Raw genomic sequence first — 20,448 nt, forward strand, 5'->3', positions numbered from 1 at the left:
TTCCCATTCTTCTAAAAGACACAGTCAATTCACGCTGAATTAATATTATGCAACAACCGTTATGAAAAAGTTCGTATGGCAAGCCCAAGTGGACAAAAATGAGCATTTTCTAATATTACAAAATATTGATTTTTGTCCACTTTGGCTCGTCATAAGTTCGTTGACAAATGCCCCAAGTCTGGAAGTATCCTATGGATTCAGTTTATTCTAGTAGTGATATAGTTGTGGTGTCTTGATTGTAACTTACGAGAAGAGATTGAATAATCTTAATAATTCATGCTACAATTGATAGAACAATATGATTACACTTTACATTATTGATTCAATGTGTAAATACACATACGGCCGGGGTTGTGCAAGGTGAGAGTTTTCAAACTGTTATTTTTTTTTAATATTAAATTTTGTTTGTTTGTTTTGTTTTGTTTAGTATTTTCACGAAAAGGCACATAATTCTGTGTTTATGCATTTTTTCTTTATATCTATATTGTTACCCTTCGAAACAAAAAATAAGTCTGTGAGAGTTTATAGTTGTTGTCACTTGACTAAGTAGAATCATTTATCACTTTTTGATATCCTGTATCGACAGTAATGAGATGATACAAAATGTAAAAAAAATAACCTGTATATTTCTACTCTGTTGTAAATACTCGTTAAAATCTTATCTAGAACCCATCTTTATGTTGTCATTGACAAAATCCATGTATGCCATCTTTAGGCCTCGATTTTTTAAATCAATCCATTCTAAAATTTCTTAATTAAATGTCAATGTCCTATAATTTAAAAATTAAGTTATATATAAAATATTGATTAATGACACATCTTCTAAAGTTAGTGAGAAGAAATAGAACTTGTTTACTAAATGTTTTGTGCATTCTCCATTAAATCCTCGTAGAAATATAGACATTTGAGCATTACACCAACATACAATGCACATTTTATGTTCTAAAATTAGATAATACACAGCTGATTCGTTCATATCCGGATATGTTTTAGGACATTACAGTTGCTCGAGGTTCGTAATCAGTGATATGTACACACATTTTAAATTATTTTCAGTTATTTTTAGGATTAGTTTAAAGGTGAGTTTACCTTTTTTCAGTCTTTGTTAACTTCCGTACAAGTTTCATTCGCATTATAGAGAAATGTCACGTAAGCAAACTTTATTCAAGGTTAAGTAATCTGTGCAGAACATAAAACAATGTCTATATGAAATAATTGGCAATGTACAGTGACACATTCCCGGGGACGGATCTCTGTATTGAATGAAGTGCTACTATATTGACGTATCTGCGTAGACATTACCCTTACCCTGCCATACTCATGTGAACAGGAATGGATTAACACTGTCGTTTCATGCATCTACAAACATTGATTCTTGCTCGAGATAGCGCACAATACATATTATTCTTTTTTTCTTCAAAGGTAATGTTTTTCTTGTGTTTTTCTAATGTTCAAATTTTGAGAAACATGGCAAAAAGGTTTCAATTTTATAAATTAAAAATAAGTTACATGTGGTACATGTAATCTTACAAAACTGAACATAGTCACAACAGAACTCGGTCATTATTACTGTAATGTCTCTCTATAAATCAATTTTCTTATTTAATGCTTTCCTTTTTACGCCACTCTTTTTCTTCTGATTCATTTTAATTTTAATGTCATTTTCAATTTTTAATGCCTGTGGCGTATTTTTTTTTTTCATTTGTGATAGATTCATTTATTGAATTCTAGCCAAAAGTGTTCATTTTATCTGTTTAATTGATTCCATTAATAAGAACGGTTCATCTTTAAAAGACACATCTGTATGTTGTCACTGAATGGCTCGTCAGCCTAGGGAACAAGACGAAGCAAAGACGTGGAGAAAAACTCGCACACATCTTTAAATGAACAGTAGTGATCCATACAACGTGTTTACTATTCTAATTATTTGTTAACTAATTCCGCGCTATATTTTCACTGGTTTAAAATATAATATATTTTGTGTTTTGCAGAGAACATAGCCATGTATTCAGTAACAACTGCAGCATACATTATTTTATTTACTTTTGAGTCATTTCACTTGGTTGGACATTCTTTGATTATGTTTAGAGTAAGACAGTTACCGCGGAAGGATCTTGTTCGAATGCGTTTATACTTTTTCACAGACTTAGTTACCGTTTTTCTCTCATCTTTTGTGGTTCTTCAAAGATATCAGTGGTTAGCTGGAATACAGTTCGTACAACATCTTTACTACGTTTTATTTTGGGAAAAGACAACTCTCACAAAACGAGTAAGTTAAGTTGAAAGCATCAAGGAACAAATTAGGGAGGCAGTAATCTATATTCTTATGAAAAATACATATTTTATTATCCAGTACATATGTCCTTAAATCACTTTCTATTCATGACATGAGATTTGAAAAAAAAAAACAATTTTCATAATATCCAATAAACTTAAATTATTAAAATGAATGACACTACTATGAACTATTATGTCTCGTTTTAGTTTTTAGTTGATTGTTAATGTTCTTTGTTGTACTGTCCAGTCGTTTTCCATGGATATATTTTTTTTAATTTCCATTTTATGCTTTTTTGGAGCTAGTTCCGCTGTGCCCAATCTCTGTAAAAGATGAAATTTCTCAACACTCATGAAAACAATCCCATATCTTCAAAAGGAACTCGTGTAAGTTACATCAGGATTATCCTTTCGTAATGACAAAAAGATACAAAATTAGAAAGTTGATCATGAACTCTCCAATAATTTACAGAACTTATTGATTCTTTTCCTGTAGAAATGTATAATGAGTAGTGTACATATACTGACAGTATTAAATACGTAAATGGCACTGCTTGTTTGACAACCTTTAAAGCATAGCTTATAGGATCAACTTATATAGACGAAAGTGTTTCATGTATTTGTCAGAAATTTGCATAAAAACCGAAAGGAATATCATCGAAAACATTTTCCATATTTCAGATTGTAAGTTGGAGTTCTCTAGACTGGACCAGAACGGAACTTTATAAAAACTGGGATCTTCAATCGGTTCTGGGAACTTCATTCGATATTCTGGTTCACTTTGTAATGAGTATTTTACTTGGACAGCATCTTAGTACTGTACAAGTTATAGTATCATTTCTCATAGGACAGTCTTGGCTCTTGTATGTATTGACATCACCAAGGTTTGCATGGAGCAGTCCTTGGTCAACTCCAGAGTGGGTGGAGAGGAGAATAAAACCAGAATCGGTGCAATGACAGCTTTAATAGATTCTTTCAATCTCCGACCACTAGAATTCTAACGTATTTAAGAATGTCACGCCTTTTAATCCAAATAAGGAACAAAACAATCTCCTTTCAGAGATGACCAATCACTTTTGTTTTATTATTGTCCACTATTACAACAGTTTTCACAGTTACTGACGGATAAATACAATGTAATAATAACACACTCTTTTCAATTTTCCGGTTATGTTTCAGTTCCGATTCAATTCAATTTTGAATACATATCGGGTTTATATGATATTCTATCGATTCCATCCTCTCATAAGAAAAATATGGAAACTTGATCTCGCCGTTAGGATTTTACTTTCAAGCAATTACCTGATAAAGCATTTTCTAACGAGGCGCATGTTTACTAAATGAATGTTCTAACGATCAATGATATATTTTGCAATACTTTAAATATTCTAATGAAAAAGAAGACAATCATGAAAGTTGTTAGGTGGAGAAATCAATTGAAAATGTACCTAAAATTATACTATAACAAATAGTATACGCGATAACATATAGTAAGCATGCAATAATGACGTATTCAGGTATCTCATGGACTTGATTGGGAGGTATTTTCGGGTCATCCCCTGTACAAAGTCCTCCGCACCTGTTAATATGAGCCTGCGAATTTATTTGTTTATTGCTCCTGTAATGAATTATTGACACAAACGTGGTTCATAAAACTCAACTTTATTAACACCCTTGAATTGAAACTGTACAGAAGATGTGATAAGGTTGATTAATAGATCCATAAATCATGATATAACGAGAATAGGTATGGTGAATATGTCGAAGAGACAACAACCCCAACGGGGTGAAAAGTTATCTCAAGGCCACCCAATGGTCTGCAATGAACGACGAGGAAACCCTCCCACCACAGGGCAGGCTGCAGCTGGCCCCAAAACACCACTGCACACAGGCACAGCAAAGAGTTGCCCCCATATACCCAAGCAACACAAAAAAAACAAAGACGAGAACGGAACAAGACATATATAGGCCAGAAATTCCTGACCTGAGATAGGCGCAAAAAAAAGCGGGCGGGTTAAAGTACTTAAGCGTTATCACTACACTCACCTGGCCATTGCGCGAAAAAAAAAGCCTAATTAAACACCCAAAAAAAAAAAAATCAGTTACAAATGGCCTGCGTTCCTTGTCACAACGAAAAAATATCGATATAAAATGTATAAATGTAATGCCATCCCCTTGAAGTATTGACCATCCTTTCGAATTTTGCAGCCACTATTTTTAAGGAATGAAATTTGTATAATGGACATGGAAAGTCTCTGTTGGCACGGTTAGTGTACTTAACCATAGAATTTATGTTGGCTGGTGATGAACATTTTACATACGATGAAAACACGAATATTTTTGCTTGAGTTCATCTTTTTATCAAACGAACTATAAGGTTTGAATAATACTTCATGTAAATATAAACTAACTATCTCTCACGTTACCCCTATCCGCCCTTTTTGCCATACCCTCCTTTTTTATTTTATTTCCTTATTTTAATTTCATATCGGTCATATTAATTTGCATTGCCTTTTCCTATTTTCTATTAATTGTTATTTTTAGTTCTATTTAATTGCTGTCACTATGTAATCTTTGAGAGGACCTCCATAATGTTGTTATAACTTGAGTTCAATCCCCTTTCTAGTATTATTTAGAAATATAAATTGTTCTATTATCGCAGTCCGTATAAAAAGTTGCTACCCGACAAATGTTATTAAAGGCAAATCACACCCACGCTACCCTTCTTCATTGAAAAGGATCAAATACGAAAAAGATGTATAGAACACAAACTCAAACAACTCGGTTTGAAATTTGTTTTTGTTTCTTTTGATAAAGCTGCAAATAATATCATTGCTATTCGTCATAAATTTTAAATTGAAATTCTACAAAAAAAATTACAAATTCACCAACATTCCAACTGACTAAATATTCAGAAATTGAAATTGTGAACAAACACAAATTCGTTGCTACCTCTTTACAAACTGAACCCAGTAGCACTGGAGTTTCTACTATGCACTGGCTTCCCAACTTTCTCAAATCACATTATGAATATAAATTCATTTCCCCTTTCAGCCATTGCTCTCAATGTAGAATTTCTATTTACCATGCCCAACGCGATGCTCTTTCTCCTGCATAGGCCTGCTGTTGGTCTAAATCTTCCTGTCGCTAAGCAGGTATTCTAGTTAAGCTGAAGTAGCCTTTACAAAGTAAACACTTTCTGTCATTTCAAAGTGTCTATACATGTTGTTCTATGATATGATATGATGTTAAAATTCTTGGTATGCATCATAAAATTGAGCATTATCATTATTCAGATAATCAGATATTCTTTCGGACGTCGCCTGAATATAGCTGAAATATGGCTGCTCGGGCGTTAAACCCCAACAAACACAAACATCTGTCAGACGTGATATTTTATGACCAACTCCGCGGGAGTTCCTTGAAAAGCAGATGACGCTTACCTACCGGTGCACATGGTCTATGCTCCTAGCTATATATATATATATTTATTTAGTGTGATCTGGGTTTCTTCTCATTTACATTTGTATTCATGTACGTATCTGCATCCTTCCCAGGAAAACCAAGTTCTTCATTATTCTGCTGCGTAATTTTCCACGTAAAATTGTTTGCCGCACAATCCTTCACCCACTTCCATTCTCCTTCCTGTAGTAAGTCGGATGCTCCCACGAAATAAGCACCCATATCTGGGGGAAGCGGATGTTTACCTACTTAGTATTTGATAGTTATATTGCCTTTTACTTGAAAATACAACAGGACGAAAGACCACATGTTCTAACGTGTACGATCTGAAGAAAATAGATACGTTATTGTTGACGTTGCCATGGTAACTGAAATGACAAATTCAACAATTTACCTTATATTATCGTTGTTTGATACAAAAAAAGTTTTGCTTTGATCACTTATGCATTTATTTTTGTTAAAATATTTCGTTTTGTATTTGTTTTGTTTTATTTTGTTTGGTTTGGTTTTGCATTTGTTATCAGTTAACCCTTTTATTCAAGTCAAATAAACCCCCAAAAAAAGAACGCACTGACGGTTTCGTCGGTAGACTTATAGAAAAACAGTGGCGTCCGATCTTGAACAGTACATATTACCGATTATCAAGCTCTTACCGGTAAACTACCAATCTTTGGCACCCCACTAGATGTGAAAAATCGCACTAAGTATAAGTTATAATGATTAAGAATCTGTGAGGCTCATTCGTTTACTCCATGCCGGGTATTTGGACACTAGGAACTTGGTCGGACACTTTGAACACGAAAAAAAACAACATTCTGGCAGGCTTTGGGTGAGTATAAATTTTTTACTACCATGATATGGGATGCCTGACGGGGCACGCCTACTAAGAATCATTAGGTTTGGTTAATGCCAAATTCCCAGTAGTATAGGTCGATAATGAATTTGCAACAGAAAAAAAATCCCGAATTTTTACTTCATCGGGTAAAGATTAATGTAAAAAAACATGCAAGTTCAACGGAATGTCATATGTGAAAATTATGTACACTCTTTTGGCCGTTGATTGTCGTTTAAACGTTAAGCTATTTTCATTATCCGCTAAGTTATCCGTACCCAACATGGGTACAGGAAGCCCCTTCCTTTTAATAAACAGGGACATTGAATCACTTTTTTGGTGTTTCTGCGAGTTTTCCCATCATAAGTACTTTCCACTTTCTCGTAACACGTTTTATTGATAATGACCCGTTCTTAGTGTCTAAAACACCCGCTTTCTTAGTATACAAACCCGCGTTCATTGTGTTCTCCCATTCAATGGACCCGTAGTTTTTAGTATGAAAACCTGAACTGTACTCTTTCGAGTTCATTTGAAAGGATGATTTTGTAATTGATTACCGAGTATAGATTTTAGAAGGTGTATCACTCAGTACAATTAAAAACCGATATCATTGATAGAGGAATAACACAATGAAATAAAAATTTCGGATTTTTTTTTCTGAGACTTTCGACGATCCAGGGCTGCTGCAGACTTGGTATCGACTTATATTACAGGAAATTTGGCATAAACCAAGACTAATAATTCCCAGTTGGTGTGTCACGTCAGTTATCTTACATCAAACATTCACAATGCATGGTAGTGAAAAACTTATGATCATCCATAGCGTGCCAGAAAATTGTTTTTCCCGCGTTCCTAGTGTCCGAACCGGTTCCTAGTGTCCAAATACCCGGCGTGTATTCTATTTGTAATCAAATTAATTTATTCTGTAACAAATTTTGTGGTTGGTAGGTTCTCTGTGAGCATGTCATTTTTTTTATGTGACCTAGTTTGCTACTATGGCGCCATTCACGTCTATTGTTGCTATTTCCGGGATTCAAGTAATACCAAGCAAAGCTTTGAATATAATTTGAACTGCAATTGTTCGAAACGAAATTGGAAGGATTGTTTCTGAAAATTTGTATACGTTTTACTCAATAACGTAGTAAGGACCAGTTTAAGTGTAAACTGTCACAAATCTGGTTATTTCGTATAAACTGTTCAATGACTAAAACTTTCCTTAAATGTATTTACAATATCTTGCCAGAATATTGACAACCGCGACAGTTTCGTGTGGTGAATCAAAGACTGCTAAATGCCCTCCATCAGCTTGACAGTCAAGCAAGGCACCATGCCATGGCCGAAGGGTTGAACTTCTTTTGAAGCACAATCCATTGATCAGTAAGTAACTTTGATGTGTACATTCTGAAATAAAAAATGAAGCGTCATTATTATCTGGATTTATTCCCGCAGATTGTCCTAGTCATATAAGTATCAAACTTTTAACATAGTGGGTATGGATGTTCTTCGATAAACCGTTTTTGTACAATGATTTGTTTTGATTTTGTCCGATGGATCTTTTTTTGCCGATGATTTATTTAACAAGTATTTTTTCCCTGAATTAATTAACAATTATGTAGAGAAATATGAAAAGGTATATTTAAAAATTAATCTTTACAGAAACAGAAATGAGAGCTCAAGCTTCAATTTGTCATATTATTCGTCATATGATTAAATGTCATGAATTTAAAAACTAATAAACTGGCTAGTCATACATTACTCATTTAATAATGATATTTTGATTAACTATGTCATTAAAAAAGAGTAATCAAGGGAACCAAGGTTATAGCGGTAATCAAAAGAATGTAATCCAGGGACAAAGACCAGACATGGAAAACAGACATATACAACAAAGAACATAAAGTAACTAAATCATACATAAAAAGTAACAAAAGTAAATGAGCAACTCGGACTCCACTAAAAACTGGGAGCATGGACCAGGTGCACCGGCAGGGTAAGCGCCCTCTGCTTTTCTAGAAACACCCGCCCAGTTGCTCATAAAAAGTCAAGTCCGGGGTAGACAAACGAGGAAAGGAAAACTATGACCCGTTGAATAAATCAGTTTTCATGGTGCTGATGGATACACCATAACGATCCACGAGTTCATGATGACGACCATAAAACTTCTGTAGTCTTGACTTGGTAGCAACATAACCCTGTTCCAAAAGCCTATTTGTTAGAGTTATAGCGCGATACAAAAAGTCTGCGTAGTTTCGGCAAGCTCTGGCATAACGTATGAGTTGTGATATGAACACTCCATACGTAGGTGCTGAAGGGATGTTGCCACAGATGGAAGGAAAGTTGACAATTCTGAATGAAAAGTCATCACGTTTGTCGTAAAGTTTGGTCAATAGTTTTCCTTTACCATCAATTTCTAAGTATAGGTGAAGATATGAGGCTGACTTCACAGTGTCTGTAGTATCCTTTATCTCAAGTTCTTTGGGATAGATGCGATTTATATAAGCTTTTCTTTTTTGTAACTATCAATGAAGAACGATGCGATTATGAGCCGTATTGTTTTGAATCTGTCCTATGTTATATGGATTAAATTAGCAATTATAATCGTATCTAAGGTTGATAAAATTGTGAAATCTTTATATTCCCATTTTTGGTAAAGAAGTATAGAAGATTCATGTCAATTGTTTACTCAAATTCATATTAATGATAAAAGGATATTAAAATACTTGGTATTTACTATTGTGACATTGATTTGTAATCATGCACAAATATAAACGCCTATCCACCTCATGGATATATATATAACATGTTATCCCATACGGAAGATGAAGTCGCTTAAATATCTTGCAAAGGGGAGAATGAATTGATTTCCTATACATAGCTTACAAATTTGAAACTGATTTGCAGTAAAACAGTAAAACGTAATACAAATTCCTATAGAGATATACGCAATGGAAGGATGTAAATAGAACAAAAAGGTAGGGTGCACTCGATTGCAAACAAAAAAACGAAAACCCGAGGAAAACATACAACATATACTAGCAATCTGACGCCACCTGCTCCTGTTAAGTGCACGCACCTTATTGTTTATGTATGAAACTAATCATCGCGCTAGTCTTCTTACAGTTAAGCTTCTGCAACAGGATTATGTTGCTACAATATTGAATTCGTGACTACATAAGTTATATGGTCGTCATATACATGGTAATATAAATGAATATTAACGTATATTACACTTTAATCTAATGCACGGCATCAACACAAAGAGGAAATATTGACTTTAATTAGCGTACAATCCAATAAATTTCGTATGAATTATAAATAACAATTCATTTATAACTTAAGCTCCTGAATATTCTTCTCCGTGAAAGTACTTTCAACCAGGAAGAACTAAGAAAAATACGCTAAAACAGGATGTTTGGTGATATTAAAGCGGATATTTGGCCAGCAGAGTAACATACTACAAACCGTTATGCTTAAGAACCAAGAATGATTTATTTGAGTGTAACAGGAATAAAGTACCAATGAATAACACAAATAACATGACTAGACATGAATCATCATTGTAAAAATACAATTATGAGACTGTAACATCTACAGATGAGACCTTCCATCCCTCTCAGCCAAACTATCAGAACAGACGGCTGTTCTTCTTAAAGTATGATAGAATAGTTTTAAAACCAGCTCTACTGACTGTATTAGTAGGGACGGCTCTCAAACAGTTCTCGTAGGTTTTATGGGATCCACCTGCTTTAACCGCCAGAAGAGCCGGCTCTGCTAGAATTGGTAGTAGATCTAGAGCTTAAAGCAGATTTCATCAATCTCGAAATAATACAAAATTCATTTCGTCTACTAATTTGATCAATTCAATTAAAAAATCGACTTTGTCTAAATCTACTCCAGCCTACTCCAGCCTTTCTGGAAACTGTTGAATAGACGATCGTGCAGTTCATTATACTTATTTGGCAAATTACAGCGATTTATGTTTTTTCTTAATTAAACGACTCGCCAATGAATGCTTCATCTGTTCAAATTCAAGAAAAATATGAAATAAATAAAGAAAAATATAATTTCTCCTGTGTCTGTCAACGCTTTATTGTCTTCCAAACCTCACTTGCATGAACGTATTTGGACCTGTTTAGTCGCTTTGTGTTAATTTATCTCTATTAAATTGGTTGAAAACCTCAAAAATATGAATAAAAAGTAAATATTCATTGTTCGTTAACTTATGTATCATTCTCCAGCTTACTTAATTTTGACATGAAAAGTAATAAATAACTGCTAAAACCTGTAAAACATATTTTTTAACTGAAAGAAAATGTGAATATGTGAATTTAGCCGTGACATATTCAAAAATATATCAAGAAATAGAAATAAAGCAATCGGCAATTCTTAGTACCTTTAAAAACCGTGAACACTTTATTTTCCTTCGAAAACCTCATAACTAGACAATACCATGAATGCATTTAGACTTAAAGGTCGATCAGATATCAGGGTGAAATATAGCAATGCTTTGCATTTTTGATGACTGCAAATACTTTGACTTTAAAATTTAATAAAAAAGCTGTAAAAATGAACGCATTGTTCTAAAACCACAATATTGGAACAACAAAAAGTTAATATTCACTTTTTTATGTATCAGTTTGTTACCAATCCTTTGACATGAAAAGCAATTATGAGGGCTAATTTATTATTATAGTAGACGATATGAAATTGTGAAAAAATCAAAGTATAGACTCCACTTATTAAAAATGAATAAATGTTTCTTGGATATTTCTGGGACGAAATCCGTACTTCTTCTTTCTTCATTTTACCTTTTATTCAGAAGAGTGGAATAAAATAAATGTATTGAAGTGTTCTTTATTTCATTAATATCATCATGATCGAATGAAAAATAATCTGTTACAATCCTAAACAATTATTTGTATGTTCCAACACAACTACATACCCGAAATTAGTTCAACTAGAGCAAACTCTACGAGGACTGCTCAAGAACTGTGTAGAAGAGAACTGTTTTACTAGACAAGCTCATCAAAAGTGTCAGAAAATTGACTCTAGAAATGTCATAAAACTGTTCTACGGACAAAGACTAACCCAAGAAAACAGATGAAGCACAACAAACTGAAACTTTAACGAGTACACATGGAAACAATAGAATAAAGACACCGCCACTTATACTTGAACATTGACCAGGCGCAACGGTAGGGTAAACTTTCTCTGCTTTTTAAGAAAACATCATTCGATTGCTACTGTGATGTCATGTCAACGGTTAAACGAAACAGGAAAACTACGACACTATAAACAAATCTGTTTTTATGACTAAAATGGCAAAAATATACATGTCATCGGGTCCATGGTGTTTATCATAAAATTTTTGAAATGATGACTTGTATCTTGAAGCAACAGCTTATTTGTTAGTAGTTGAGGAATATTTCGTTCCGGACAAATAGATCATAGATTATGGGTTTTCAATAAAACTTCTATACTGTTTTGACTACTGATTGTGCAAATTTTTCCATGTGAAAATTTATGCTGCTTGTTTGTATTACAATACATATACCGTAGAAAATGAGCTGAACTGAAAGCGAGAGGAAACGCGCGCTATAAAATGCGTAGACCTCCAGCATTACCTGCCAAAACGAATTGGCTTTAATGTAAGGAGCGAGTCTGAAGAATTGTTGCCGCAGACAAATAGAAAACTACAGCAACACTCAAAGGGAGAGCGTGAAAGCAACAGCAAAAAATACATATGGAAAACCCAGTAGAATACCCACACAGAAAACAACTGAACAAATTGACTTTACGGAAACCTTATTTCGAAATCAAACCAAACATACCGGCTGGGTTTGTACTTCTTCTCATCGTCATATTCATATCCTGTTCGGTGAATTGAATAAAACATATGACGAATGGAACACGTCTATTATATCCTCATGGTGAGACAGAATGCACCACATCTGTCGACCAGTGCAAAATGGAGACAGAATATGCCACATCTGTCTACCAGTGCAAAATGGAGACAGAATATGCCACATCTGTCTACCAGTGCAGGATGGAGATAGAATATACCACATCTGTAGACCAGTGCAGGGTAACGATTGAATACATCTCATCTGTTGACCAGTGCAAGGTGGAAATATAATACATCCCATCTATCGACCAGATTTTATTGTAACTTTGAGCTCGCTTTTCTGCATCTTCTGACACTTGTAAGACAAACGAACTGCGAAGTCGTCTTCAATAAATCATAAATTATGTTACTATTTTGCCTAATTTGTTTGTTTTGTACTTAGCATGATTCATTATCGTTCAATTTTGCCTGATTCTTACAGATTCAAGCACTTAGTACACCCTACCGGTCGACCAGCGCACGGTGGCGGTCGTAGATATCTTTTAAGTTATTCTATCTATTCATTTGTGAATTTATACAAAAGTACGTAATTTTGTAAATTTCGATATTATGTACACGTATCTCAGAGAGAAAACTCTCATCAGCAGCATTAATATAAAAAAAAGGAAAATCTCCCAAAAAAAAAATCATGTAAAACTGGAACCATTTGATCTAACAGCTCTGACTGCATGAAATTTACAACACAATAGTAAAAGTTGAACTGTGTCATAAAACGTAATTTACAGTTACCTTTTGTTGGCTTCTTGATAAAGATCTCCTTATTTCCACTCAATAAGGTTATATTTGGCGACAGATTTGCACTGCATTAACAGCTCGACCCCGCTAATATCACTATGGAGCAGTAAGGCGATTTTGAACACAACATTGTATTATCTTCTCTGTAGTTTTCATACACAAAAAGGGATTGGATCAGGTGAGAGTAAGTTGTCATCAGAAAATCGTTGAAAACTCCATTCAACATCCGCTGTGGACACTGATACTGGAAGAGGCTTAAAAATTGTCAAAATGCAATGTCTACCATTCATTTTTTAAACTTTTAGGCCTGTAACCATAACCTTAATGGTGAAAACTTTTCTAAAGATTGACATTAACTCTGCACACAATAATAATGATTTAAGTTTTAATTCATTTTATGGTAAAGCTACTATAATATAAAATGATGATTACAAACTATTTCCGTAAAATGTATTATTCGTGTCTATCACGTCAGGATCGATTACCAGTACGAAGAGGGAATGAGTCAATATGTTTAGGAGAATGAGTTGATGGGGTACGGGAAAGTGGGAAGGGTTACTATGTACCCAAAGAAGAACTGTATCATTTGTTGATATTTTGTTGTTCTTTGTGTTGTTTATGTTTGTAATTACAAGATTGGTTCACTCTAATTCATAATCATGTTCTACACAGCAATCGTTTTATTTAAGCAACTACGTCGACGGTATATTTATTGATGATATTTGGTCACCAACAGTATATAACACTTAGGCTTCAACTCACTATCTACACCTGTATGTATAACTATTTATCGCAGTGTTACTACCAGGAACCGCATGTGCAAAAAATGTCGTTTAAAATTAAGAATCAAACTTCTTGATAAAATGACTAGGACAATAACGGTATATTGATTAGAAATAAAAGCAATATACGAATTAAAAAACTCTCGGCAAGTCATTACACTGCCATTTTCAATATTGATACTTCGCGTAGTTTGGTTCGATTACCGCCTTTTGTTTTTGGGTTTTTTTTTAATTTTTGTCCGTTTACTCCGACCCAAGAATTCATTTTTATCGGGTATACTGTTGTTAGTCCATTGACAATTTCTTAGCAATTTTTTCTGTCAGAAAGAAATTCATTTGAAAATAAGGTAATAGTCCTATTTACAATTATTTATACATTCCCAATATATCATGCATTGCATTTAAATATGTACTTACAAAATCAACAATTCTTACTTAAACAGTGAAGTCCAACTAAAGTAAAATAATACCACTATAATTTATATGTACATATGTCATATGTACAGCTGGTTTTATTTATATTGCTTTGAGGAGTTGAGTAATTTTCAGTCGTTTTTCGCAAAATTCGAGATTTTATAATATTTTCACAAAACATTTGTTTCATCAGTGAAATTCTTAAATGTAGTGTGGTTTGCAACACTCTATCTATCAACAGATTATCAATGTATATTTATAATTCCTAGAAATAAAGTCTGTGCAATCAATACCACTTACACACCTGTGAATAGGCTGCTAATGAAAAATTTCTGATCATTGAAACCAAAATAAAGGATACAGTACGTGGGCTGAGATAACCCCCGTGCACCCCCCACCCCCTCATGAACCAAAATATGATTTTCAGTTACCCTTATACCTCCCATTTCAGAATATTTTTCTCGCCAAAAAATTCCCTGAAGTCATTTTCGTATTTTTCGGCTAATTTTTATACCTCGTTGAGGCAAAAATCAAATTTTTGAGTATTTTGGAATTTTGATTCTACGAACTTCTTCTTTCTAATACGAAGTAAACTTACATATATCATCTTGTAGCCCAATATCTTAGCTTTGCAATGGTATCAATACTGTTGCAATAAAACCTAGGGTTTTGGAGTAAAATGAATAAAATGTACCCTCTACCCCGCCGAAAAAAATTGCTTAAATTTTCACTTATTTTTCAATGTCAAAACCCCTAGAGTATTTATACGTGAGTTAAAAAACGGTTTATTTGGTATTTTCTGTTTAGTATTATTATAATTTATACTTCTGTGGTTCTTTTGATAAATTTTGCCGATTTTCGTGGACAAAATTTATTCAAAAATACAAAAAAATGGGATTTTCGAATTTAACGTAAAAGTCAGATAAATTATACTCTACAAGTTATTGCTTGACTGAAACGTCTTAAATTTGGTATCAATCGATAGAAAATTTTATTTTTTACATAAATAAACCACAAAAAACTAATTTCTAAGAAGATTTTTTTCAAAAAATGGTAAAAATATTACCCCTACCCCTAGAAAACTGGTCACAGTATCATACAGAATTCTCATTCACATCATACCAAGAGTGTAGAACTCATAAACATTCATTATTAAGATAAAGATGTACAAAATATATCTGATCAATTCAGGCGCTTAGTTTGTCCTTTTAGGGTGACAATTACTATAAAATCGGAAAAATGAGAAATTTCAGAATTTCAGAATTTTCTTCTATATCACCCGTTATTGTATTTTTTTTTTCAGAATTCCGTAGTTTAAACAAGCTTGTATGTTGATACAGCAAATTAATAAAATGTCTAAGAATCAAAATGAGCCTATACAATAAATATTTGAACTTTTCCATGTCATGTTAGGTTGGAATTTTCATAATTCAATATTTTCTTCAATTTCACATATAATTGTCAATTTTTTCAAATACCGTACTTCAAACAAGCTTTTGTATATTCAATCACAATTATATAGTGTCTGACCTTTCTAATGAGCCCTAGTAATAAATATTTGAACTTTTCCAAGACCAATTAGTTTTTTTAGTTTGATGCAAACAATAATGACTTTTTCATAATGTGAGGAATTTTCGGAATTTCATGTTCTTCCATCTCACATGTAATGGGTATTGTTTTTCAAGTTACCTCCTTCAAACAAGCTTTTGTGTATTCAGACACATTTACTTACTTTTCTAATGAGCCAAGGCAATAAGTTGTAGAATATAATTTATCTGACTTTTACGAAAAATTCGAAAATCCCATTTTTTACATTTTTGGATAAATTCTGACTACGATAATCGGCAAAATTCATCAAAAGAACTCCGGATTTATAAATTGCAATAAAAATAAAGAGAAATACCAAAAAAAGCCATTTTTTTACTGAAGCAAAAATACTCTAGGGGTTTTGACAAAAAATATGCCAATTTAAGCGATTTTTCGGCGGGTTTGGGTACATTATTTTCATTTTACCCCGAAACTCTTAGTGTTACCGCAACTGTTTTTGGTATCATTGGAAAGCTGGGACATTTGGCTACATGATAATACCTAAATATGTTTAGTTTGTTTACACATGCTAACCCAGGAAGACTTAGACGGTCAAACAATTGAGTCACAAAAAAATCTTGGCTTTTTGACCCAGTGTGGTACAAATATAGGCTTATACTGAAAAAGAATCCGAGAATATTCTTTGTCCACAAATTGATTCAGTAATGGGAGGTATAAACGTATCTAAAAATCATCATGAAGTTGATGAGTGGGGAGTGCACGGTGGACCCTCCCAGCCCATGGACTAATACACAGTCTTTATAACCTTCCAAATTGAAAAAAAAAAACAAGGCAATATTCGAGTCCCTAAAATAAATAGGAATATCAAGGTAAAAACCGGAATGTTGGAATGAACTACAATGGTCCTGACTTAGTACAGGTATTTCTAAAATGAAAAGTGGGTTTAACCATTGCGCTTAACCTTCCCCTTTCGGTATATTTGAACATAACAGGGCAGCAGAAAATTGTAACCAGTCAAACTAGGTAAAGAATAATCAAGGGAACCAAGGTTATAGCGGTAATCAAAACAATGCAATCCAGGGAGAAAGACCAGACATGGAAAACAGACATATACAACAAAGAACATACAGTAATTAAAATCATACCTACAAAGTAACAAAAGCAAATGAGCAACTCGGACTCCACTAAAAACTGGGAGCATGGACCAGGTGCACCGGTAGGGTAAGCGTCCTCTGCTTTTCTAGAAACACCCGCCGAAATGATCATAAAAAGTCAATTCCGGGGTAGACAAACGAGGAAAGGAAAACTGACCCGTTGAATAAATCAGTTTTCATGGTGCAGATGTATACACCATAACGATCCACGAGTTCATGATGACGACCATAAAATTTCTGTAGTGATGATTTCAATCTTGTAGCAACATAACCCTGTTCCAGAAGCCTATTTGTTAGAGTTCTAGTTCGATACAAAAAGTCTGCGTAGTTTCGGCAAGCTCTGGCATAACGTATGAGTTGTGATATGAAAACTCCATACGCAGGTGCTGAAGGGGTGTTGTCACAGATGAAAGGAAAGTTGACAATTTTAAATGAAAAGTCATCACGTTTGTCATAAAGTTTGGTTAATAGTTTTCCTTTACCATCGAGTTCTAATTGTAGGTCAAGATATGAGGCTGACGTTACAGTGTCTGTAGTATCCTTTTTCTCAAGTTCTTTGGGGTAGATGCGATGTATCAAATCCCCGAAATTAGATAATACTTCATCTATATCAGTAGTTAAAACAGTACAAAAGATGATGACAATAAATAAGTGAAAATAGAATACATATAATGCTGAATTAAATAAAAACCTGACGTGATATTTGATAGCCTTAGCAACAGCCTGTAATTTGAAATTTGTGATACTACAAATTTTGATAAATCTGATTTAATTCGGGGTCGGACAAGTCTGATCAATTGGTTGGTGTATTAATAGCAGTGGAATCGACCCAGTGGTTATAAAAGTACAAAAATATCAATATTTCGAAATACTGAATACACTTTTCAATGTGTAACCTCTCATCAGCAGCATCAGAATCAAATATATAAGAATATGTCAATCCAAACAACATTGTATACAAGAAGTCCTCAAAACCAAAATCATTAAGATTTGTCATTGACAGATTTTTCTGAATATTCTATCAAGTTATTTGCACTCTACATATAACCAAGGCGAAAGAAAATAAAACCTGGGAGATGCAGAAAAGGTTTCAAAAAGAAACAAAATAAAAAACAAAATACAGTAAATGAGAGAGTTTGGCTAAACCTAACGGTATTGGAGATATATGCAAAAAATACTCTCTGACCACTATGTTCTATTTTCAGTAACAGCAACAATGTTTTTCGACGGATAAAAAATGCCCACATCAGTTCTATACAAGATGCCATAAGAAACATTCATACTAAGTTTGGTTCCAATTGATCAAGTACTGTCAGAAAAAAAGAGTTTTGAAAGTTGTTAACGACGTCGACGGACGCCAAGTGATTACAATAGTTCACATGGCCTTCGTCCAGGTGAGCTGAAAATAGATCATTGGAAAGTAGCAGTCGGGAATACCATATAAGGAAAAGATCACGTCTGTCACATATTTGAATAAAAAAATATTAATTAAGCTAGAAATTGATTTGCAACTAAATTACCCGGCAGAAAATCCAATTTCAATTCATGTTTTTGCATTAGATATTGGATATATTTAACAGGTTACCGTTCCAATGCTTATTCGAGCAAAAGATACATTTTAAAGCTAGATTCTATTTTTTTGTTATTCTGTATTCTGAGATGTATTGAAAATAATTTGTTAGGTAACGCTAGTAAATGAATATTCAAATACCATAGTAGAAACAAACTCCTAATGAAAAATTAGAAAGTTAAGTTAATATTGAGAATACTATTGATGGCAAAGATCAGTCCATCGTTAGGTTTTTTTTAAGACATATACATCGAGATGATCAAGACCAATGGGCGTATGTAAATCACCCTCTTGGCTAAAGTTAATTGAACAATCAAAATAATACAAGATACTATCATGCATAACTGCTTTGAACATAAATATGCTATGTGAGGCTGACTTTATAGCTGATCTGGTCTGAAAGAAAGAATATCGTTTGGCTAGATCCTTTAATCTCAGTTTCCGCTATATAGATGACGTATTATCTTTAAACAATCCTACCTTCGGGGAGTTGATACATCGCATCTACTCTAAAGAACTTGAAATAAAGGATACTACAGACACTGTGAAGTCAGCCTCATATCTTAACCTACATATAGAAATCGATGGTAAAGGTACACTTTTGACTAAATTTTACGAAAACGTGATGACTGTTCATTCAGAATTGTCAACTTTCCTTTCATCTGTGGCAACAACCCTTCAGCACCTGCTTATGTAGTGTTTATATCAGAACTCATACCCAAATTTGCCGATACTACACAGACTTTTTGTATCGTGCTAGAATTCTAACAATAGGCTTCTGGAACAGGGTTATGTTACTACAAGATTGAAGTCATCACTACAAAAGTTTTATGGTCGTCATCATGAACTCGTGGATCGTTATGGTGTATCCATCTGCACCATGAAAACTGATTTATTCAACATGTCATAGTTTTCTTTTCCTCGTTTGTCTACCCCGGACTTGACTTTTTATGAGCAATCCAGCGGGTGTTTCTAGAAAAGCAGAGGGCGCTTACCCATCGGTGCACCTGGTCCATGCTCCTAATTTTTAGTGGAGTCCGAGTTGTTTATTTGCTTTTATTATTTTGTATGTATGATTTTAGTTACTTTATGTTCTTTGTTGTATATGTCTGTTTTCCATGTCTGGTCTTTCTCCCTGGATTGCATTGTTTTGATTACCAATATAACCTTGGTTCACTTGATTACTCTTTGAATTAACACGATTGTAAAGTTAACTTTTGAGAAGATGACTTTTAGCCCGCGGTATTATTATCTTGGTTAGCATTTCTTATGGGCGACCACTTTTTGGTTTTATATCTATTGGTAATGATGGTATAACATCCAGTTCCTTTATCTTTCGTAATTGTCACTTGCTTTAGTATTCACACCGAAAAGCAATGGCGAATACCGAAAATCTAAATTGGAAATTGATGTTAAATGATTAGGTTAGATAAAATAAATGTTGGTCAGAAACAAAGCAAAATCATAAAATTCACAATTTACTTAATAACTGCACTGACATGATGGGTTCTTCGCATGACGAAAATTAGAAATGTCAAAAGTATGACAAATTGAGTCGGACAACACAATAACCTATCGGCAGGTTTATGATAGCGGACGTAGATTGTTTCAATATATAAACGACTAAAATTTTGTGGAAACATAACCCTGTTGTAAAAGTTTGTCTTCTTCTGCCATCTTATATTTTTTTCTCTCAGATTGTATTTATTTATTAAATAATTCTCTCGTATTCACTTCTTTTTTTAATTATTGGTAGTATTTTTGTAATGCCA

At 33.6% G+C, this 20,448-nt stretch overlaps 1 protein-coding gene across 5 annotated transcripts; it reads left to right on the forward strand.

Moving 5' to 3' along the window:
- The first annotated feature begins 170 nt into the window (after positions 1-170).
- LOC148610982 (uncharacterized) lies at positions 171-3,420 on the forward strand. 5 transcript variants are annotated; one of them, XM_088590953.1, is made up of 3 exons: positions 171-360; positions 1,992-2,269; positions 2,956-3,420. In XM_088590953.1, the coding sequence occupies exons 2-3, from the start codon at positions 2,003-2,005 to the stop codon at positions 3,229-3,231; spliced, it is 543 nt and encodes a 180-aa protein (XP_088447079.1). In that variant the 5' UTR covers positions 171-360; positions 1,992-2,002; the 3' UTR covers positions 3,232-3,420. The 5 variants fall into 5 exon arrangements, with proteins under 5 accessions (XP_088447079.1, XP_088447077.1, XP_088447078.1 ...); XM_088590951.1 differs by lacking the exon at positions 171-360 and adding an exon at positions 865-1,012; XM_088590952.1 differs by lacking the exon at positions 171-360 and adding an exon at positions 939-1,079.
- The last annotated feature ends 17,028 nt before the right edge of the window (positions 3,421-20,448 follow it).

This window comes from Perna viridis, chromosome 7, assembly GCF_037379345.1.
Source record: "Perna viridis isolate PV_CMFRI_1.1 ecotype Kerala chromosome 7, ASM3737934v1, whole genome shotgun sequence".
In the NCBI taxonomy this organism is placed as follows: domain Eukaryota; kingdom Metazoa; phylum Mollusca; class Bivalvia; order Mytilida; family Mytilidae; genus Perna; species Perna viridis.

Coding starts and splice junctions, on each gene's coding strand:
- LOC148610982 (XM_088590949.1), top strand. Junction 2,270..2,955: donor AGACAACTCTCACAAAACGA/GTAAGTTAAGTT, acceptor TCCATATTTCAG/ATTGTAAGTTGGAGTTCTCT.